At 54.5% G+C, this 23,771-nt stretch overlaps 1 protein-coding gene across 5 annotated transcripts in view; it reads right to left on the reverse strand.

The window, feature by feature from the left end:
* Nucleotides 1-8,179: 8,179 nt before the first annotated feature.
* Nucleotides 8,180-23,771, reverse strand: part of ARHGAP39 (Rho GTPase activating protein 39) — a 412,713-nt gene continuing 397,121 nt past the window's right edge. For 4 of the 5 annotated variants that reach the window (XM_074943732.1, XM_074943729.1, XM_074943731.1 and 1 more), the window contains 2 exons: nt 18,061-18,230; nt 8,180-14,148 (listed from right to left, as the gene is read on the reverse strand). In XM_074943732.1, coding sequence (XP_074799833.1) covers nt 13,954-14,148; nt 18,061-18,230 — 365 coding nt within the window. In that variant the 3' untranslated portion in view covers nt 8,180-13,953. The remainder of the gene's footprint in view (nt 14,149-18,060; nt 18,231-23,771) is intronic. The other variant, XM_074943733.1, reaches the window with a different exon arrangement.

A 23,771-nucleotide genomic window follows, 5' to 3' on the forward strand; every position in this document is an offset into this window, starting at 1 on the left:
TGGGTGCCCAGCCCCAGACACTTGTGCCCGGATAGTCCAAGCTGCTGAGGTTGTCCCCAGCTCCCGCTGCTTCCGGTACAGTTGCTCAGCACGGCTCTGAACCAGGCCCAGGGGGCTCAGCTGACGATGTTGTGGAAAGGCTGGCCCCACACCTAGGGAGAGAAGGGGTGTCGGCAGCCTGCGACACTGATTGTTTAACCCCTTTGCTGGGTGCCGTGCTCTGCTAGCCTGGAATTGGGAAATTCAAGGAACCTTTCCCAGCAGGGAGATGTGGGGCTGTGGAGAAGCCTCCTAAAGGGAGCAGTGGATGCGCCATCCTTGGAGAATTCACTTTTGGGACCAGGCCTGCCCTGATCCCCAGGCAATAGACCAGATGTAGGCCCTAGCAGGCCTTTTTCATCGCCAGCTTTTACAATTCCTGCCACCTGTGATCAGCGGGGGTGCAAGTCCCTGGTCTCACCTACAGGAGGCAGTGCCCCTCTGCTGAACCACCCTGCCTGTGTGCGCCCAGATAGCTTGTACGGTGTTGATTGACGAGAGTAAAGCCAGCCCTTCTGGGTGCTGAGCTCACAGGTGCTTCAGGCTGGGTGAGCCAAACCCAGGGGGGAGGGATAGCTCAGTGGTTTGAGCATTGGCCTGCTAAACCCAGGGTTGTGAGTTCAATCCTTGAGGGGGCCATTTAGGGATCTGGGGCAAACATTGGGGAGATGACCTCCTGAGGTCCCTTCCAACCCTGATATTCTATGAAACTCCCCCTGCTCGGGTGCTGAAGGCAGCATTATGGGAGCCCCAGCTCCCCTGCCTGGCTGGGCAGAGGGTTGACTGCTAGGGCACCAGACTGGCTGCTCCTGGTTATTTTTGATCATATCCTGTAACGCCAGCCTTGCTGGCCAATGTGCAGATGCCCTTGGTGCAGTGAGCTCTGCCCTCGGTCCCATACAGAGTAAGATTCCCCCAGCCCAGCCCCTCCCCACACATTCAATGAGCTTTTGAAAAATATGTAGATCTATTTGGGGATTTTTAATTTTTTTTTTTTTTTGCTTCCTGGTTTCTGAGTCTTTAGGGGTCGCTGGAGTCACGTTTTAAAACTTTCCCGTTACCAGAAGGGCTAGAAAGTTGCTCTTTTAACAAATACAAGCTGGGAGGTTCCCAGAATCACCTGACAGCAGGCGCTGAGGCTGTCGGACATGCCCCAGATACCCCCAAGTTAGTGTCACCAACTCCCAGCTCCAAAGGTCAGTCGCCCCCTCCCCCCCGAATATTAAGAGTTGGCTTAAAAATCAGATTTTAAAAAATCATCCAGCTGGGGCCTTTTCTTGGCCTCTGGATGTTGGAGTCTTTAGGGGTCACATTTTCCAAGTCTCCTCTGCAACCATGAGGGGTGGAAACCAACTCCCCTTGGCCCCCTTCCTCCGTCAGGCCCCTGGAAGTTACAACCTCTTTCCATACCACACACCAAGGCTGAGATTTCCACCCAGTCCCAGGACTCCAGGAACTGGGGCTTTAAGCGAACCACCAAATATCATGAGACTTGTGCTACAATCCCAAGAGACTTAGCGAAGGGTTGAAATCGAACACAGCCTGATGCTGCTTGTTCCAGGGACGTTTGGCAGACCTGTTGCAGGTGCCGAGGGAGCCATGTACCCGGGGCGGGGAGGGGCTAGCAGGCCAGCTGGTGGGGAGTGCACACCGGGGTGTTTGGTGACCATCAATTGTGTAACTGAACCCTAACAAAAAGCACTGAGCTCCTGAGACTGGGGTGGCCCCTGGGAGCTCTCCAGAAGCTGGGAGCAGAACCTGTGCCCAGCTGACCACCAGTTTATCAGGGGCAGAGGACACCTTGTATATTTATTCTCTGTGTAGTGCCGCGGGGGCATTAGAGACAAAGCCAATGATACAGTCCCTGGCCCCAGGTGTCTGGAGTCAGATCTGTGGCCCTGGGGCTCCTGGACTCTGAGTTCCAGCTTCAGAAGCCGAGAGAGGAAGTTTTGACCTAGAACCGTTGGTGTGTGACAGTCAGAGCCTCCTCTCAGCCTGGCTGAGGTCCACTGCCTGCAGAGGCTGCTCCTGATGGACGCAGGTGTAGCAGGCAGAGCCAGGGCCCTGCTGGGTCTTTGGGAGGCTGTGGCCATGGTCAGACCTCCAGCTGGCAGCACTCGGAGAGAGAACCAGGGGGAAGTGTCACCACCCTGCCCTGGCTAGGACCTTTGCTCTGTGCTAACCCTGGGGGATCCGGAGCTCAGACGGGGCGTGATGCTGATCTCCCAGTGTGATGCAGGGGTAGCCCCGTGGTGGCCAATGGAAAGAGGCGTATCGAGGCTCGAGGGGATGTGAATGAATGGAACTGACACCTCAAGCCCATCCCCATCCTCCCACCTCTGGGGCAGAGAAACTCCCAGTAACTTCCCAGGCACATCCACCTACTGCCATACAGGCCGGTCAGTGCCCCCCAACCCATCCCAGTGGTGTAAGGGATCCTGGCTTTGCACTCAATGCCAGCTTGGTGCTTTGCCAATTGCCCCATCTGACCCAAAGCTCCAGAAGGAGAGGTGCTGTCTTCCAAACCACAGGTAAAACCGAGGCCCCGAGCACTCGGAATCAGAGAAGATCCCCAGGAGTCAGGATGCAACCCAAAGTATCCTGGCTGGGTCCCAACTCAGCTAATCCCATTCCACTTCCCTAATTTTCTCCTGTCCTTGTTATGTAGTGTCACTGTGTGATGTTAAACAGCTGCTGCTTTCTACCCCAGAGCGGGCTGTATTTCAGTGGTGGGTGAAAGATGTGATCCTCATCTCACAATGGTATGAATCAGGAGAGGTTCACCTGAAGTTGATGGAGAGACCCTGGTACTAAGGACAGAGACTCAGGCTCCGTTTGCTTTGGCCTTGTTCAGGAAATGTAACGAATTGTGGACTTCTGAGGTTATTGGAGCCCACTGGCAGAGCGTGTGCATCACTCTCACTCTAGCTGATCAGCTAGAGGATAACAGCCTGCTACTGCTACCAGCCTATGGAGTTCCTTCTTTAGTTTGAGTGGCAGGGTCCTTTGTTCTTGAAGTCCTGATGTTCAAACCCGGCCCACGAGCTGTGCAGGGGAGGTTGTGATGTTACCCCCCTGCTAATGGGGGCTCTGTGCGTGTCTGGGGGGAGAAGGGACCCTTTACACATGCAGGAAACAGACGCAGCTACCAACACCCAGGACATGCAGCACAGGGGAATGTCCATATGTAGCTTTATTCACACAACATGGAGTCGCTGCTACCTGTCCATGCTTCATAATTACAGAGTTAGTCAGACAACGTTACACGGTAGGTTGCCCCCCTAATCGCCTTCACGGCCCGTGGGTATTAAAGGTCAAAGGTTACTCAGCATGTCTCATGAATGTCCATCTCCGCCGTGAATGCGGATGGGCAGAGAGAGCCGAGTCTCGTCTGTGTCCCTTCAGGTGCGTTGCTTGCAGCCTGCCCAGTGCCTGAGATGATTGTCCAAGGAAAACATCGGGGAGTTGGGGGGGGGGGGAGGGCATCAGACTTTCAAATTCACCTTGACACTTGAAAGGAAGGAACGAAAAAGAGACAGAAACACAGTGTCCAGCAACGACCTCAGTGATCCCAGGCAAAGCACAATTCCTGGCTAGGGAACCCATTGGGGTAACATGGTGACTCCATCTGCTGGGGCTGGCTTGGGCCAGGCAGCACTGCTCTCCAGCCTCTGCACCATGTCAGCGACAGGCCAAATCACTAATATCACCAGCTGAGGAACGATGCCAGGCACTGAGCCAGATCCTGATCTCAGTTACACGGGTCTAGCTCTAGCTCTGAGTGACTCCACTGGGCCGGGTTCTGCTCGCACTTCCCCTCCGCTCACCAGGATGAAGTTGCTCTTGATTTGGGCTGGTGTCAATGCAAGATCAGGCCCATCGACTGTGGACTCGCCCCAGACTGACCTGTGTTAACCCAGAATCCGGCCCTTTGGCTGGATATACTATATGCTAGGGGCTGGCCCACAAGGGCTGGCCTGGTTTGTTCTGGCTGTAATGTGGGCCTGTGAGCTCACGCGGGTGTAAACTGGGGCGGCGGGGGACATGCTATGGAGTCAGCGGAGTGGTGGAGGTGAGAGGAGAATCAGGCCCAGTTGCTGGATTGTCTGGGTTCTGCTTTGCCTGTGGAATTTAGTGCTGGTGAGAGATGCCAGACTGAACGCCCTGGACAGCAGAACGGGCATAGGCAGGCTCCACATTGCCAACAAGCCCAGCCCCACCTGGAGAGACCCCCTGGGGTGGGGGAGCAGAGAGCTGGGGGTCGCATGTGCTGAGGCACATTAGTGGTTAGTCACTGAGTAGTTAAAAGCAAGTTTCACTTTATGGGGTTTCTTCGTCTGGAACGGACCCAGTGAGGGTGGGGTGGTGGGAATCTTTGTCGCCCATTGATGGAGAATGCACCTCCAGCCCCAAACACCCTCCGGAGCAGTCGCCTTTGTCTCCCATAATGTCTGGCTCCCTCCTTGCTGTCCCTCCATGAGTGGTTTGGTTTGTTCTTTTTTTGTCTTTTTAATAATAAATAAAAACTCAAGTCTAAAAAAATTGATATATAAAATCGAGGGGGAAAACCGAGTTTATGACGACAAGAACAAAGTCAGAACATCTGAAACATACAAAGCTGGAGAAAGGCCAGTTCCATCTAAAAATAAAACAAAATGAAGAAGGGGGAGAATCGCTCCAGAGCTTCTAATGAGATCAAAAGAGCTTCTGGATAGATAGAAAATCTCTGTACAACTCCTGTCTTTAACTGAGAAAAGTTGGAGCCAATGAAAAGAGAATCGGTGTCAAACCCCCATTCCTCATGCACTGGGATTCAGGCCAGTACCTCCAGCATTAATGCCCAGTCTACCACTGAAGTCAAGGGTACAATTCCCACTGGCTTCAGTGGGGCCAGGATCCAGCCTCCTGATCTCCTGCCAGTGTAAATCTGGAGTAAAAACCACTGACGTGGATGGATTTGCGCTCGGGTAAATGAGACAAGAACTAGAATTTGGTTCAACAGGACAAGCCTGTTCAGGCTGCAATTCCAGTCCCCACCTTGGGAAAACCTCCAGCCACTGCTGGGAAAGGCCTGATGGGTTCCCACCTGGGCACATGCAAATGGATAATGCTAAAGCAAATCAACCAAGAGTTACGCAGAGATTTGTGGGCAGCAAGCACACAACAGGGCTCCCCACACAACCGGGGGTCCCCATATGTCCAGCAGGGGGACAGCAAGGAGATGGGCCGAACGCTCTGTAACAAACAGCTACGTGCCAGTCGCTTCCTTTGGCCGTATGGACGCTGACCAAGTCCTAGAGACACATTACCTAGGAATTCAGCACTAACCTGCGTCTGCTTATTCCACGGTGGCCCCAGCAGTGCATTGCTCCCTGCCACACATGGGGTCAAACTCAGCCCTGGCTTCCAGGGATTCATTATAGGGATGAATTTGCCCCTTCCCCTATTTAAAGGGACACTGTCAAGTTAAAAATCCCTTCCCTGGCTTCCTAGCAGCATCTACGCTTATTTGATCAGCTCAGGCTGTGCAGCTAGACGGGGCAGTTTCACTTCCTGGTTCTCAGGCAATTGCCCAGGGCTCTTTGAGGAGCAGGGACAATTTCAATCTCATTTTGCATGTTGACCAGGCTGATTTCATGAACCCTTCCCCACTGCCGCCTGGTGGTCAGACCATTCCTGTAACACACAGCCTGTGTTTCTGGCCAAAACTCCCTGACAACGTCCCTTAAAAGAGCCACGTTCCTCTAGGTTTTGGTACCAGTGGGAAGGTGTAGCCCCTGGGGAGAAGGGGCTCCCAGCCCTGTCTGGAGACTCAAGAGCCAGCTCCTGATCTCAATGTAGGGGAGATCTCTCCAGATTCGCCGAGATCAGAATCCAGCCCCAAGACCCTGCCCGGGCCCAGTGATGCCCTTGCTACACTAGCGCGACTCCTACGGGCTTCGAGAGCCTAGACAGCAGGCACTGGGTCCAGGAGGGTTCCACCCAACCGTGCCTCCTTGGCTGCTCCCAGGGAAAGGGAGGAGCCTACCAGCCGCTCTGTCAGTAAGACCCAGGGAGCTGCGCTCAGGGTCCCCGGGGCAGGATCTGGCCCTGGGCAAGGTGTGGAACTCGTGCAAGAAGTGTGCACTTTCTTACTGCCGTAAACCAGCCAGAGGGGAGACTTCAGTGCCAGAAACAACCCGGTGGGTACTGAGCCTTAGTTAAACCTGTCGTGTGTGGCTGCCTGGGGGAGCAGCAGAGACTCAACCAGCTGCTTAGTAGAGATGGCTCTTAGAGCCGGGCTCCATTGGGCCGGACCCTGAGCACCCAGCAAGGAACTGCCAGTACCTCACTGCTGGGGGACTCTAACATTTCACCTTTGCCTTCTTGACTGATCCTGCGGCAACGAGCCTGGGAACGGCCAGGTGGCCCCTGCACTCGGCTGAGTGGAGTCAGCGCTGCAGAAGGTCCTGTCCCTAAGGGAGCCACCCAAGGGCCTTTCTCTACAGGACACAGGGGGAAGAGGAGTATTATTTTTGGTCAGAAGCCATGAAGAAACCCTGCAATGGAACCCCCCAAACAAACTGGGACAAAAGCTAATTCTTGTGCAATGAAAGGGCGACAGACAATGGCTCTAAAGATAAATAGCATCTGGATTTAAAACTATGTCATTAGCGATTTTTACTATGTATATCTCTCTCTCTTTATATCTCTCTATATAATCTTACTGGCCTGGGATGCGTCATAACATTCCAGCTTTACAGGAACGCATTAAATAAAAATAATCTCCCTCTCCATCGCTCTTGCTCCTGTTGCTGGAGCTACTCCAGACCTTGCTTCTAGAATCTTGCCCTCCCTGCCCTGCCGGGGAGACGGGTTAGATGGTCTGGGAGGCCCCTTCCATTTGTAAGTTCTACTGGTGAAAGAGGGGACACAGGGTACCACTTGCACCCAGAAACCCCAGCTGGGGTGTCGGCTGACCTTGCCCAGTCTCGTCTCTGCTAGCACTGTACATCCAGACTGCAATCTTCAGTGGATGAGCAGGTGTCTCTAGGTGAGTCCATGAAAGAGCTGGGTTACTGCTGATTGAGGGTCCAATCCTGAGAAGGGCTGAGGGTCCTAACCTCCTACTGACGACATGGGAGCTGAGGGCCCTTGACAGCTCACAGGGCCAGGCCCATGAGCAGCAGAGATGCTGGGTCCAGAAAGGAGGCTTGCCCAGCCAGATGGGAGCCTGGTCTGGGGCCTCCACCATTTTTGCTTTCGGATCCAGTACAGGCACTGATTAAGCATGATTCACATTGCAGCCTGGGGGTGCTGCCTACGTCACCGGGCCACTGAAAGAGGGCAAAACAAATGAGCACCGGCCAAATGAGGGTCCCTCCCAGGTGCGAGGAAGCAGCTCTCCTCACGCCCTTCTCCTGGAGCCTGCAGTGAGCAATTTTGACCGTTTGCTTTGGGAAGTGCAAAAGCGGCTTCATTGCTCACACCAGCTCCAAGACCAGGCTGCTGCAACAGGTAGAAACCCTGATACACAAGCTCTCCATGGTGCTGACGTTGTACCCCCTGCTGACAACTCCCGCTCCTGCAGCAAGTGTCTGGAGCCCGCTGCATCCTGGGACATCTTTGGGGACACATTGATTCCATGGACTTTGCAGGAGGGCTAGGGGAAACAGCCAGTCACAGGGCAAACGAACGGACTGTGGAGCTGACCCTGCTCTCTCACGCTGCCCTGGGCCTCGGGTTTAATGACACTGGGGACGGAGAGTTACAGGAGACCTGGTCAGAAAGCCCACCAGCCTCTGTGGGGAGAACCATGATTCTCAGAGGGGAATTTCCCGTGCTGAAGCCAGCAGATGACTTGGTAACAGGAAAGTAAGTGGGAAGGACCCTCCGCCTCCCCCCTTTGGTCTGTTGCAGCATCTGGAGCTTATCTGAATGGTTACCTGATTACAGCCCTTAGAAGTATTTACAAGGCCTACAAGCAGCCAGAGTCACAGAGGGTTTGTCTACACTGCAGTCAGACAATTGCTGACTCTGGCTCATGGGGCCGGGGGGGGGGGGGCGCTCGGGCTAAGGGGCTGTTTAATTGCGGTGTAAATGTTCATGCTCAGGCTGAGCCCAGGCTCTGGGACCCGCCTCCCTTGCAGGGTACCAGAGCCCAGGCTCCGGCCCGAGCCTGGATGTCTACACCGCAGTGAAACAGCCCCTTAGCCTGAGCCCTGCAAACACGAGGCAGCAGGCCCGGCCAGCTGTGGGTTTTTAATTGCCATGTGGACATAGGGAAACAGGCCAGACATTGCAGGCTGGGGGTGTAACTGACAAGAGGCTCCCCAAGGTACGGATCAGTCACACAGCTGAGAGGGTTTGTCCAGGCCCAGCCCAGTGAAATCCATTTCCCATTCCAAGTCCTGGGGGGCGGAAATGGCTGAGCACATGCTAGCACCGACCCAGGGTGCTGTGGGGAATGGGCAAGTGACCCACACAAGCAGCACCCTGGGAGCTGTGCGGCGGGCGCTACCCCCCGGGATGAGCCTGCACTCCTCACTCCCGGGAACATCACACGGGCACCCATGGAACGACTCACTGGGACTTGCAGGAACACACCCGAAAGCTCTTGTTGAGCTGGGGACAGCACCCATGGGTTTCATCCGGCAGGGTGCAGGGAGCTTTCAGCTCCCTTCCTCTCTGGCAGGGGCTAGTGGTGCTCAGCACTGCCTGGGCTCAGGGAAATGGCTGGAACACATCAGCCGGCAACGTGGACACCGCACGCGTCCACGTCGGTGGCAAGAATAACATTTCGGGTAGGAAGGGATGAAATCTCACTGTCAGACTGGAGAAGAGAAGCCCAGGCCAAAGAGACCCCAGCTGAGATCGGGGGGGTGGGGGGGGCGAGTGCAGCCGGTTGGAACCGCGAGGAACCAAGGAAGGTTGGAGACACGAGACAGGTTAGTTAATCCATCCCACACAGCATTTGATACCCAGAGGCAGAACAGACTGCTCTCCAGGAGGGTATGGGACTTCACAGAGAGACTGAGGACAAAAGCACCAGCCACTGCAGGGTTGCCAGGCTCACCGCTGGACTGCCCAGGCTCCTCACAGCACCTGTGTCTCACTCCTTTCCCGGCAGGCGTGTGGGCAGGGAGGGCGTTTGCTGCTGGGGCTGGCTCTGGGCTGGCAGTAACTGTTTCTCCCAGGGAGCTGAAGGCACTTGTTCTTTATAGCTGCATGGAGGGAATCATGTCACGTCTGGGCTCCAGCTCTGCACACCTGTCCCTGCCATCGTCCAAGACTTTGGGTTTCATGTGCATGGGGTTACACTTCATCCCTCCCCCAGCAGGTTCCCTGATGCCCATCATCCCTCTGAGGAACAGGCTCGCTGGGATGGTTCGGCTCTCTTTCCCTTTCGCTGAGAAAGGCTGGAGGGAGGGACTGGTGGGAAGCTGTGAAAACACCAAGGGATTAATCTCTTAGGCAGCCCAGGCGCTGGTGAGTTCCCAGGGACTCCTTTCCCTAAGGAGGCTGTAGGGAAGTAACTAACCAGACGCTCAAAGCTGTCAGCCAGGGAACAGTGTGACATGAGGCCCCTCCTCCAGGCTGGAAGAACTGCTGGCCTTTGGGTCACAGCCTCCTTGGCGGACTGTGGAACTCCTTGCCACAGGAGGACCAGCCCAAGCCTGAGTGTGTTTGGCACTCAACGAGAAGCCTTCCCTGGTGATGAGATGCATCCTTCTTCGTGGCCAAGTGATGAGGAGGAGGAGAGAGAAGGAAAAGAAAGATTTATCGTACCAGTGAATGAATCCTGGAGAATGATGAGTGAGGGCCCAGTGGGCAATTTTAGCATTACCCTATTGTGTGTTCTTGGCACTTAGTCACGCAGTGACAGCACATGAGAAATACCCGAGATGACAGACGGCTAGATCTGACTTGCTTCTGTTCCCTGACCCTGTTCAAGCCCAGCCTGTCTCTAACAGCAGGAGTTGCTCCTTCCCTGTCAGTAGGAAGGAAAATGTCCCGGAGAGGGGGATGTTCCCACCTTGGTGGGGATTCCCGCTGGACTCTCCTGCCCGACCATGTGCGACCGGCCCCACCGGTGCTTTGCGGTGCCTCCACGCAGCAGTTGCGGTCGCAGAGAGCAGCACGTTGCTCCTGTGGGGATGGGAGCTACAGAAGGCAGGCCAGAGGCCCCTGACGCACCCCAGCGCTGTGGGACGCACGGCGGGTATGCACTGCACTCTGCTCCTCGCACCCAGGGCTTCGTCATCGACCTGACACTCAAGGTATTAGACACTCAGCCGGACTCTCTGGGGCTCTCCTGAGACACCTCGCGGGGGGGATGGGGCTCTCCACCCAGGACCCTGTGCAGGTTTCTCTCCGGGTGAGACCTGCCTCGAGCCACAAGGATGCTGTGGAGTGTGGCTGAGGACACTGCACCGCTGGCAGGTCGGTGAGCTCGCGGCTCCCTAGAGCGCCTGCTGTGGGGCACCCAGCCATTGCACGCTGCCACGTGCTGAGCAGCACCGAGGACCCAGCTGCCTGCCACAGACTGATGGCAGTGTGAGATGAAAACAAGGTCTCAGCGAGGCAGGAGGGGCCTGTGGGCACAGTGCTCCAGTGCAAGTAGACGTGGGCTGTCCATGCTCAGGCTGTCCGGGGTGAGATGGGGGAACCATCACAGCTGAATGCTGAAGTGAGCTGATCGGGAAACAGAGGCTGAGGAGGAATCCAGCGTGGGGGAGCTGTCACTGGATGGGTCCCCCAGGGAGTTAGAGGTCCCTCGGCACAGCGAAGTGAAATCCTCGTGGCTGGCAGAAGGAAAACAGGTCGGTCACACACACATGTGCAGCCAGTGTCTTGCTGCTGCCAAGAGTTCGAATCCCAGCATGAATGGGAATCACCCAGTAAATAGAGGTCAGACAGAAAAACCAGTTCCTCCACTGAGATCCCAAGGAAGCAGGGCTGCAGGTTAAAGAGCAGAGCAGGGAGAGAGGCTGGGGAGAAGAGAGTTAACATGGAGAAATGTAAACCTAGATGGTAGGGCACAGAGTCCCTGCCTGAGCACCAGCAGCCAAGAGGTTAACTCTCCTGCAGGGGGTGGGGGTCATGGGCCAGCAGCTCAGGGTTAAAGTGGGGAGCTCTATAAAGCAGGGATACGGGGCAGTGCACTGCAGATCCTCAGAGGCACAGCCCAGTGCCACCACCAGGCTGCTCAGGGGCTGATTTGGTTGCATCCTGAGCTGGACTCCCTTTTAATACATGCAAACCCTAAAGGCCAAAGACCCTTACGAGGGAACTGGCCTACGGTAAAGGTGGATTGAGCTGGATATCTGCTAGAGCACTGGCCTGGGGGTGGCAGCTGGGCAAGGGGCCAACTGAAGAAGGCACCGGAGCGTGGAGATGCTGGGACCCAGCACTAGGCTCACGTGGGCATTTGAGACTCGCCAGGTGGCTCGACGAGAAGGGATTTTGCCCATCAGATGGGGAGTCGGAGATGCCAGGGCTACTTTCAGAGACCCAAGTCCAGCCTGCATTGGTCCTGACTGTCCCAAGGAGAGCCCCTTGAGAGGAGGGAACGAGCTGGATTGTAACCATTTCCCAATAGCCTCCCAGCTCCCATAGAGCAACAGCAGCCATCCGCCTTGGAAATCCTCCGGAGGGCAAGGAAGAGAGAAAACATGGCACTGCTGATGGCTGCAGCTCTGCCATGTGTCTCAGAGCCCTCTGAGCCCGGTGATCCAGAAGCCCCCGACGCCTCGCTGGGGCTGATGCCAAGGGCCATCCAGAACGTGTTGCCAGGTGGAATTTTCACAAGTCTGACCCACACTTTCTCTGACAGCAGGAAAGAACCCCTCGGTCACTCTCTGCCTTCAGGAGCCAGCACCTCCACCCAGAGTGTGTCCCACACTAGCCAAGTGCTTTAAAAGCCTTGCTCATTGCCATGGCTCAACACAGCAGCCTCCTTGCCCTGGCCAATGCTGCAGAATCCAGCCATGACAGAAAGAAGCCCCAACACGGCCCAGCCGGGATATTGCTACAGTGGAAGGGTTTGGCACTCTGGGTGCTCCCGTGACACCAGCTCCTTGGCAGTCTCCACTCTCCCGACAGCACGTCTCTTCCATTGCGCCTGCTTGGTGCCCTTCCCAAAACAACTCTCCTCCGCAGGGCTGATGCAGCTGGGGTCCAGTGAGCCGGGGTCTGACCAGCTGCATGCAGCACCAGCCAGCGCCAGTCTTGTCTGGGTTCATAAACCGAGCAGATGTTGTCTTGGAAATCAGCGATGGAGTTATTGCTGATACCGGGCCCTAGCTGCGCATGGGCCACATGGGCAAAACACCCAGGAAGTTAACTAGCCCTACCCATACTCAGGAGGGTGAAAGTGGAACTTGAGTGCCACCTTTGATGGTCATTCTTCTATTCCCGACTGATTGTTAAATCCATCGTCTGCAGGTGGCTCTGATGGGACACGCACCCTCTGCCTGCACTGTCGCCCTTTTGAGGGCGGGCGGAGATGGCCCACTGCTGAGGGGAGTCAGGAAAAGCCGGGGACAATCCCCTTCTAGAGATGGCACGGAACCAGCTCGGGTTATGGGTTTGCTGAGATGTAGCCGAACCCTGCGCCAGCTGAGCCTGCCACAGCCCAAATGGCAAATGAAGCCCAGCTGCTCCTGGCCGTCCTGCCCTGGAACGGGAGCCCAGGCAGCACGGGAGCCTGAATCGAACGCCAGGACAAAACAGCTGCAGTCATAGCTTTCTGCCCTGCCCTGAACCTCTCGGCGCGGGGTTACATTCAAGGCGCAGAGATCCTGTCTAGAAAGGGCTGGTAGGTCTCAGGATTTGAGAATTAATCACTGCTGAGTCGACACCCCGCCCTCCCAACACAGACGCTGCGATCAGATCTGGGCTTTACAAGAAGCTGATGAAGAGGAGGAAAAGAAGGGGAAGTGACATCACCGGATGCAGGTGGCTCCGGGTCACAGAGACGCCTCACCACGAGCTTTGCCCTGAGAACTTGGAGTTGGTTTTGGCTCCCTCCTCCAGCCATAAAGGGGTCCCTCTTCTCAGCGGGGGGCTGAGCTGATGAGGCCTGCGTGGGGCTTAGACCCCTTCCTATCAAGGGGCTTTATCCTCTCAGATGGATCCATACCCTATTCCACATGAATGTTTCTGCTGGGCATCCCCTAGCTTCCAGACTGCGTGGGACTGCTCCAAATACCCCCTTGCAGTCCCTGCCTTGAGACTGTCCTACCCACCCTCCCAGCCAGCGCTGGCCCCAGGGCAGGAGCATTGGGAGGCCTTGGTGATGCTCGCTAGCTTATTCTGATCTTCCCCTCCGTCCACGCTGCCATCTTAAGCACCACCCCCTCCTGCAGCTACCCCTCTCCCCCAGGAAGCATGTGGCAGCTGCAGCCAGCAGTGGCTGTCCTGGACGTCTGTCTGCGAGACACAGCACTCATTAAAGTGCGGTGGCAAGGCCTAGCATCCCTCATCCCCAGAGTGGCTGCAGGCCCAGGATGCTGGGCAGGACTCCCGAGCCTCACCTGCAGGTGGCTGCCACGCCAGGCTAACCCTGCAGGCTGCCCCACGGTGGCTTGGCTGGGGGGATAGGCAGCAACATCTCCAGAGGTCTGGTTCAGGGGAGGGCAGATGTCATTTCGCCAGTAACACTGGCGGGATCCCACCACCACTTCCTGTATGACACTAGAGGGCAAAGGATGATGAGAGATGCTGGGGTGAGAGAGGCGGGACTAGGCCAGCTCATAATGACTCTGGGGACACAGTGTGACGGGGACGAGAGGCCCTGCCCAGAGCTGCCCAGTGCCTTCCCTTTGTGGTGTCTTGCTCGTACTCGTCGGCTGATTGACCTGGGATTTAAGGGGGGTTGGGTGGGTTGTGGTCGTCGTCAGATTTGGTTTTGGCTCCTCCCGCAGCTCGCCGCTATAGGACCCCCTCCATGAAGCTGGTGTCCAGGTGCTGGATCAGCACCCGGATGAAGGACATTTCCTTCCGGGTGTTCTCGAAGATGATCCGCGGGTCATCGGACTGACAGCGCAGGCAGTTGGGGGCCATAACCATGGCCAGGTTATTGACGTCCATCTTGGTGACCGCCACGTTAGCTGGCTGCACGAACACCTGGGGAAGAGAGAGAGGTTACAGCATGCGGGGAATGCCTCCCCCTCCAGCCGCATCGCCACCGGCTCCTCAGACAGCTCTGGGGCCCGCTCAGAATTACCGTCTGAGCTATTAGCACCGCCCAGGTGTCTGCCAGCATCACAGACCTGGGCCTGGTCTCCTGCCCACCCCTCTGCTTGCCCAGTTCTGGATCTGTTCCTTAATGCCATCTGTTACTATCTGTGCGTCCCAGCAGCCCCTAGAGGCCGTGACTGAGATCAGGGCCCCCAAGTGCCAGGTGCTGCACAGCCCCTGCCTGAGATCGGGGCTCCCATTTTGCCAGGGGCTGCACAAACACTGAGTTCAGAGTCCCCACTGTGCTGGGGCAGCCCAGACCCCCAGACTGAGGCTGCAGCCCCTGTGGTGCCGGGGACTGCACACCCACAAAGTGAGAGACAGTTACCCGGTAAATGCCATTAAGGGGTACAACACTGGGATCGCTAGCACTAGAGAGAAGCTAGATATTAACTCTGGCTTGTGAGAGGAACGGCGACTTTCTCCTTTGCGGTCCATTGTTTTAATTGAATGGTTTATGTCTGACTGTGTTCTACTCCATGGGGGAGGGGGACCACAGCTCCTCCAGGAACTAAAACCAGTGGGAGATGATCAAGGCAAACCAGCCAGGTTGTGACCCCTCGAGAGGTCCACCCCTCCTGGAGAGGCTCCCTAGACTGGTTCAGACTGGGTTCTCCAGACACCAACAGACAAAGAAAGGCCTTTGGGATAAATAGCCTGAGTTTAAACTGACTTGGGGCCTGCTTTCTGCTCCAGCGAGTGAGCAGGACCTTCTGTCCAAGGGGCACACCATCCTTGGGGAAGGACTTACACTACTAGGCCTGTGATGGGCTTAACCCCATCACCTGTAAAGCAAAGGAAAGAACCTTAGTTATGCTCCGCACCTGGGAGGTGATTAACTAATGACCTGGCCAGAGGAGGTGGAGCTGGGTTGTATAAGCAGCTGAGCAGGGTGGTTGAGGGGAAAAGACCCAGGAGAGAGGAGCTCTGGGGAGCTCCCTCTCCATGGGAAGGGTGTGAAGGCAGGTCCAGTCAGTGGGATTGGCTGTGGCCAGAGAGCAGAGCTACAGGAGCAGGGTCAGCTCCTGTGGTGGGGCCCTAGAGTGGAGAGAGCCTTAGCTAGGCTCTGCAAGGACCAGAGAATGAGACAGATGCCTACAAGGGGCAGAAGGCCATCAGGGAAAAGCCTGGGGTGGTGGTGGTGGTGAAGAACCTTTGGCTTAGAGCTGAACCCCGGAAGGGGACTGAAGTTTTGTCACTTGGCCGGAGGGTGGAGCCACAGGAGACCAAGTAAGAGAGTCCAGAGAAGAGACTGGCTGGGGCTGGTCATTATGGCTGAGAAAGTGGCCTCCAGAAGGGGTGTGATGCAAAGTCCCCTGCAATGCTGTGTCCGAGCAGAAGGGAGTTCCCTCGAGGTAGGGATGCGTGTTGACAGGGCCCCAATGGGTGATCTCTGGTAGGCTTTTTAGCAGGCATGTAGGTTCTTTGATTGTCTTAACACATTTTCTCTGTAACGCTTTTACCTTAAGAATAAATGTACTTGCTTAGAAGGAGTTGTGGGATAACTCAGCTGCAGGCAACACCTTATAACTGCAGGCAACACACTGGTCATGGCCATTGCAAAGAAAGCAAGGCACAGGCTCTGGGCTGTTTAGCTGGTCTGGTTTGCTGGGGACATTGCAGTGTAACCCAGGGAGCTGTGTAGCCTTAAAACCCCAGTCAGGAGGGAGTGAGATGCGGATCTCTCACCAAGAGAGGTGATGGCTGGGAGCCAGAAGCCTATAGTGGATGCCATTGGTGGGCCACGGAGGGGGAATGCAGGTGTAGTTGCCCTGAAGTGTGACTATTCTTATGAGCTGTGGCTCTGTGTGTAGTTTTGTGTCCAGTGTTGGGCCAGGAAGGACAGGAAATGTGTGTCACTGCTGTAATGTGATGTACACATGGGGTAACATGGAAGGGTAACAATTAGGGCTGTCCATTAATCGCAGTTAACTCACGTGATTAACTCAAAAAAATTAATCCTGATTAAAAAAATGAATCACGATTAATCGCAATTTTAATCTCACAGTTAAATAATAGAATACCAATTGAAATTTATTAAATATTTTGGACATTTTTCTACATTTTCAAATATATTTATTTCAGTTACAACACAGAATACAAAGTGTACACTGCTCACTTTATATTTTTATTACAAATATTTGCAATGTAAAAATTATAAACAAAAGAAATAGTATTTTTCAGTTCACCTCATACAAGTACTGTAGTGCAATCTTTTTATTGTGAAAGTGCAATTTACAAATGTAGATTTTTTTTGTAACATAACTGCACTCAAAAACAAAACAATGTAAAACTTTAGAGCCTACAAGTCCACTAAGTCCTACTTCTTGTTCAGCCAATTGCTAAGACAAACAAGTTTTTTTACATTTATGGGAGATAATTCTGCCCGCTTCTTATTTACAGTGTCACCTGAAAGTGAGAACAGACATTCACATGGCACTTTTGTAGCTGGAATTGCAAGTTATTTATATGCCAGATATGCTAAACGTTCGTATTCCCCTTCATGCTTTGGCCACCACTCCAGAGGACATGCTTCCATGCTGATGACACTCATTAAAAAATAATGCATTAATTAAATTTGTGACTGAACTCCTTGGGGGAGAATTGTATGTCTCCTGCTCTGTGTTTTACCAGCATTCTGCCATATATTTCATGTTAATAGCAGTCTCAGATGACGTTGTTCCAGCACATGTTGTTCATTTTAAGAACACTTTCACTGCGGATTTCACAAAACGCAAAGAAGGTACCAATGTGAGATTTCTAAAGATAGCTACAGCGCTCGACCCAAGATCTAAGAATCTGAAGTGCCTCTCAAAATTTGCTCAGGATGGGGTGTGGAGCATGTTTTCAGAAGTCTTAAAAGAGCAACACTCCGATGCGGAGACTACAGAACCCGAACCACCAAAAAAGAAAATCAACCTTCTGTTGCTGACAGCTGACTCAGATGATGAAAATGAACATGCATTGGTCCGTACTGCTTTGGGTTGTTATCGAGCAGAACCTGTCATCAGCAAGGACATATGTCCCCTGGAATGGTGGTTGAAGCATGAAGGGACATATGAATCTTTAGCGCATCTGGTACATAAATATCTTGCAACGCCGGCTACAACAGTGCCATGAAACCATCTGTTCTCACTTTCTAGTGACATTGTAAACAAGAAGCGGGCAGCATTATCTCCTGCAAATGTAAACAAACTTGTTTGTCTGAGCGACTGGCTGAACAAGAAGTAGGACTGAGTGGACTTGTAGGCTTTACAGTTTCACATTATTTTATTTTTGAATGTACTTATTTTTTGTATGTAATTCTACATTTGTAAGTTCAACTTTCATGATAAAGAGATTGCTCTACAGTACCTGTATTAGGTAAATTGAAAAATCTATTTCTTTTATTTTTACAGTGCAAATATTTATAATAAAAAATAAATATAAAGTAAGCACCGTACACTTTGTATTCTGTGTTGTAACTGAAATCCATATATTTGAAAATGTGGAAAACATCTAAAAATATTTATACAAATAGTATTCTATTACCTTTTAACAGCATGATTAATTGCATGATTACTCGTGATTAATTTTTTTTAATTGCTTGACAGCCCCAGTAACAATATCAGTGAGCTTATCGGTCTTATTTACAGTGGCTGAGTGATACAGTACCAAATCCCCATAACACAACAAGGGTCAATGCAATAGCGTCCATAAGTGCAGCGAAGCTGGGAGTGAGCTGCGTGACAAGGCAGAGGACTGTATCAACACAGCCACGGGTGACCCCTCCGGCTGGAGCCCGCCCCCCTGCCCTACCTGTAGGAAGCGGATGAGGTAGCAGAGCACCGTTTTGTTGATCCTGGGCAGAGAGTGGATGACTGCGATGGCTGCCTCTGGGTTCTCGTAGTGGGTGATGCACTGTTCGTAGAACTCATGAGGAATCAGCGGCTCCTCCAGCTCCCGGTACCAGAGCTTCAGCAATGACGCTGCGGAGAGGAGACAAGTAGCAGAGCTCATGTTAGGTTAAAAAAGAGGGATGCAGAGCTGAGTGTGCAGGGATGGGGCAGGGTGCTGGGTGGAGTGGGGCAGGGCATGTGGGGGTGTGGGCAGCGTGCATGGGGGAGTGCACCAGGCACTGGAAGCCCCGATCCAGCAAATCTGACTTGGGGCAGCTTTGATGTAGCCAGGGTTCTTAGAGAGTTTGGAATGCCAGCTGCGCCCCTGGGGCAATCCAAGCAGCCTAGTCAGTTTCACTCTCTGCTTCTCCCCCACCTAATCCCACGTGGAGGCCTGTCCCGGCATGGCAGTGCCATCATTTCCATGTCCCCATGGAGCCAGCATCTTGACATGTGGCAGGCGCTCCCATGCCATGTTGATCTCCGACTGAACTTCCCATCAGAGTCACCAACCTGCCTCGGGATTTCAATCGTTCATCTTTCTACGTACAGACTTGAAATCTGACCCACTTGTTCCTTATGGGCCCCCGAGTACAGGTGAGGTGGGGGGAGGAGATGTGGCATTTCTAGGGCCCCTGGTTACGGGCTGAGGCGGGGGAGGGGATGTAGAGTTTCTATGGGCCCCTGGTTACGGGGTGAGGCGGGGGAGGGACTGTGGTGTTTCTATCAGATCCCCGAGGAGGACGACAGCTTATCAATGTACAAAGGTCCTTGGAGTTATGGCCATCTGAGGGGACTGGCTCTATCCAATGGATTTCAGCCAAGAAGACTGTGGCGGTTAATGAGCGAGCCCCAGAGCTCACAGCCACCTCGCCCCAATGTGCAGAGGGCCGGCCGCTAGTCGTCCCTGGCATAAATGCAAAGGTCAGGCATGAAGCGACTGGCCCGAGGCTGAAGGGAGCGTGCTTCCATGGGTGCTGTTTTGGTTCGGTTTAGAGTCCTACACTGGGCACCAACCGGCAGGAAGCGTCGCTGCTTAGAGAGCGATCGATGCTGCACACTTGGGAGAGAGCACGTATCCTTAGCCCAGTGGGGAGAAGGGTTCTGGGGGAAAGCCACTGCCGGGGACCACAGCAAACAGCTCTTCCAGGAATCTAACCGGCCGTTCACCCCAATGCTGCTTATATACTTTGTTGCATTTCACTCCCCTTGGAAACTAGGCGGGTCACCTTCCCTTTGGGGGCCAGATCCTCAGCTGGAATTGGCAGGAGTCAGTGAACCTCCCCTGATCGACACCAGCTCAGGAGTTGGGCTTCTGCTTCTCACCCACACATTCAAGGCTGTTGGGTTTGTGTGATGGCTCCCTATTAGGGGTCATGAGCAAGAACTGAACCCAGGACTTTCAGCGCTAACTCCAGGAGCCTCTGCCACTTGAGCTAAAGGAGCAAGTCCATTAACAGGTCGCAGTTGTGAGATTGCACTCCATATGTTTATGGAAATATGCTTATGAGTGTAAATACAATGTAACTGGAATATACTTTATGCAAAAGGTCTCTTGTAAGGTATCATTACAAAGCTTATAATCTACTGAGTGTGTTCATCCTATTTGTATGAATGTATCATTCTTGTATCTGAAGCTAGAAATATGAAGTATTACTCTGAGGTCCTATTGTAACTATGCAAAGTGTGGGCCATTAATGGTGGCTTGGAATCTTGATGGCTCCTATTAACTAGGTGTAGGGAGCCAGGGTGGCTCCCCTCCAAACCAGAGGGTAAAGAGCCACCCTTGCAGCCTGAGTGGGCGGGGCCAGGCCAAGCTTCCGCCAATCCCAGGAAGGGGAAGGGTGGGACAGGAAGTACAAAGGGCGTGGCCCTCTGCCCAGTGAAGAGAGCACCAGGGAGGGAGACAGACACAGGCTGCTCCCTCGTGATCCTGCTGCTGACCCAGGCGAAGCCCTGGGCAAGGAGGAGCCTGACCGGGAGGAAGGCCTGTGGCAACCAGGGCTGCCAGCCGCTGAATACCCAGAGGACCTGGAGGGGCCTGACGGCAGCCTGGGCCAGCGTGAGTCCGAGACCGAGGGGGAGCGGGAGCTGCCCGCAGCAGAATACCCGGAGGAGATGGAGGGACCGGAGCGACCCGCCTGAGAGACCGGGTAGGAAGTAGCCCAGGGGCCCAACTACACCGTGGGGTGGGTGTGTTTGGTCAGCGGGCGCGGACGGCCCCGCTGACCCAGCGGCGGGACTTTCGCCTCCCGTCACTGCCAGGGCCCTGGGCTGGAATGCAGTGGAGTTGGGTGGGCCTGCGTTCCCCTACCCCGGCGCTCCCCCGGCCTGAGGGGCGCGCTCCTGGCTCGCGCCGGCGCTCCCCCGGCCTGAGGGGCGCGCTCCTGGCTCGCGCCGGCGCTCCCCCGGCCTGAGGGGCGCGCTCCTGGCTCGCGCCGGCGCTCCCCCGGCCTGAGGGGCGCGCTCCTGGCTCGCGCCGGCGCTCCCCCGGCCTGAGGGGTGCGCTCCTGGCTCGCGCCGGCACACCTTCCCCGCTAATTCCCCAACGCCCGGAAGGTGTGGCTGAGGCCTGCCACGGAGATCATAGCTCTCCATCACCCCTAGGGGCTCGGAGGACCGACCGACACCTGTCACAAGTGGTGGAGAATGCGGGCAGACAATCCCAACCCCTGCCGAAAGGGGTTAGTGCGAGGGCGCCTCTGAAGCTCCCCTACTGGAAAGATGGAGATGGAAAGGCTTATCAAGTTCCTGGCTGAGAGCCAGCAACAGCAGCAGCACCAACTCGTGCAGCAGCTGGGCGCCCACCAACAGCAGTTGCTTCAAACCCTGGGGGCCCAGCACCAGGAACAGCAAACCCAGTGCTTCCAGCAGCTTGCAACCCTGTGGTCGGGCCATGGTGGTGCTCAACCGGAGCGGTCAGCCACCCCGACCCCTCCCGCCCCACCGATCCGTCTGGCCAAGATGGGGCCAGAGGATGACCCGGAAGCCTCCCTAGTGACCTTCGAGCGGGTTGCCTCAGTGGCTGGTTGGGCGCCTGACCAATGGGCGACACTCCTCGCCCCATATCTGATGGGGCTAGCCCAGAAGGCTTACCGTGGGCTCCCAGATGATGAGGCCCGCATTTATGCTCGAGTGAAAGTGGCTACCTTGGATGCCTTCGACATTACCCCGGCCCTGGCTGGGATGATTTGATTGGGGATTGGTCCTGCTTTGAGCAGGGGGTTGGACTAGATGACCTCCTGAGGTCCCTTCCAACCCTGATATTCTATGATTCTATGATTCTTCTCAGGCGGGGCTCCCTCGAACACCTCTTTGGTGGGTAGGGATTGTTATATCACCACTTTAGATCTCACCAAAGGGTGAGACTCGTGCAGCAGCTGGGCACCCACCAACAGCAGTTGCTTCAAACCCTGGGGGCCCAGCACCAGGAACAGCAAACCCAGTGCTTCCAGCAGCTGACTCGTGCCGGCGCTCCCCCGGCCTGAGGGGCGCGCTACTGGCTCGTGCCGGCGCTCCCCCGGCCTGAGGGGCGCGCTACTGGCTCGTGCCGGCGCTCCCCCGGCCTGAGGGGCGCGCTACTGGCTCCGGGCGGCGCTCCCCTGCCTGAGGGGCGCGCTACTGACTCCGGCCGGCACACCTTCCCCGCTAATTCCCCAACGCCCGGAAGGTGTGGCTGAGGCCTGCCACGGAGATCATAGCTCTCCATCACCCCTAGGGGCTCGGAGGACCGACACCTTGTCACACTAGGACAATTGGTTGTAAATGGCTCTGTTTACTTGCAAGCCTTTCTGTGTCCCTGATGTCATCTGGTACTGGAATCCATCTTAAACCTGGTCCTTTTCCATTTAGAAGGAGGGGTGGGAACGCAGAGCGAGACAAAGGATCCCCTCCATGTGCCAAAGCTATTAAAGGGGGTGGAACAGAACAAAGGGTCCCAGTCATGTGGAATCCCCTGCTTTTCACCTAAGATGCCTGCTGGAACTAACAAGGTCTGAACCAGGGGAAAGGATTGGGCCCAGACTAGGAAGGAGTCTAGTCTGTGAAAGAAGCTTATTTGAACATCTCTGAGGGTGAGATTTACCTGTATTCAGTTTCTTAATGTATTAAGTTAGCCTTGCGTATTTTGATTTATTTTACTTAGTAACTTACTTTGTTCTGTCTATTATTACTTGAAACCACTTAAATCCTACTTTTTATACTTAATAAAATCACTTTTGTTTATTAATTAAGCCAGAGTAAGTGATTAATACCTGGGGGAGCAAACAGCTGTGCATATCTCTCTATCAGTGTTACAGAGGGCGGACAATTTATGAGTTTACCCTGTATAAGCTTTAAAAACAGATTTATTTAGGGTTTGGATCCCATTGGGAGCTGGGTGTCTGGGTGCTGGAGACAGGAGCACTTGCTAAGATGTTTTCAGTTACGTTTGCAGCTTTGGGGGTGTGGTTCAGACCCTGGGTCTGTGTTGCAGCAGGCTAGTGTGTCTGGCTCAACAAGGCAGGGTTCTGGAGGCCCAAGCTGACAGAGAAAACAGGCTCAGAGGTAGTCTAAGCACATCAGGTAACAGTCCCAAGGGGGCTCTGTGACTGAACCCGTCACAGCAGTAGTAGGCTCTTATCCAGAACCAAGGGGCTGATTATATTTGTGTTTCCCAGCACTGACGGTGAGAGGTTTAAATCCACAACTCAGTTCCCAGTGATATTTAACACCTCACCCCCAGGCCCATTTATATTCCTGTTTCGCTCTGGCAAGCCCACTGTTTCTATAGAGCATACACTTGGTTTGACAGTGCCAGCCCCTCTTCAGCTCACAGACCCAGACCCTCAGTCATGCATCTGCACTCACCCAAGCTAGAGAGAGGAGATGGTTCCCAGCGCACTTGCTGATCAATTTCCTGCAACCAGCCCATTGCAGGGCTAACAATGCAGAGCAGCTTCACTGACTCAGAGCACAGCAATTACAGCCAAGGCAGGTTTCCGAGGAATCGCTGCAGCTGCAGGAAAACGTCACCCTGGGCATCCCAGGGAGCAGCAATGCACCAGCCAAAGATGGGCCCTGGCACAACCAGGTGGATTCTGTAAGTGGTGCGTATCGATGCACAAAGCCCTGGAACTGGGTCACTGAGAGTGCACAGCCTCAGGCCAACAGGAAGCTGAATGACAGCCAGAGAATAAGAAGCATACACCTTATGAGAGATGCAGGGGAAGGAGACAGGTAGAGCCTCTGTGTCAGGGCTCTGGACTGGTCAGGAGTCATGCAATGAACAAAAGAGGCAGCCGTGGAAAAACCCCATGACTCGACCCCATACAGATGCCATGGGCCAGCCCTAACTGGGGCACCAGCAGCACAGATTCATCCTCCTATGCGGGCACCACGGAGAGGGGCAGCTGTGCTGTGAGGGAATTTGCTACATCATCACAGAATGAGGATCAGCCAGGGGCAGGGCCCCAAATCCATGGGAACCCAAAACCCGCTCGCACAAAAGCAAATGAGAAAAGATGGCGAATGGAAATCCAGTTTCTATTTTGCTTAAAGGGCTGGAATAATCTCCACTGCCTTTCAGCCAGCTCTGCTCACCGCTGGGCCGGGCTGGTGCTGGCGTGGGAGACCGCCAAGGAACTGCACTGG

The sequence above is a fragment of the Natator depressus genome, chromosome 2 (genome assembly GCF_965152275.1).
Source record: "Natator depressus isolate rNatDep1 chromosome 2, rNatDep2.hap1, whole genome shotgun sequence".
Lineage (NCBI taxonomy): Eukaryota > Metazoa > Chordata > Testudines > Cheloniidae > Natator > Natator depressus.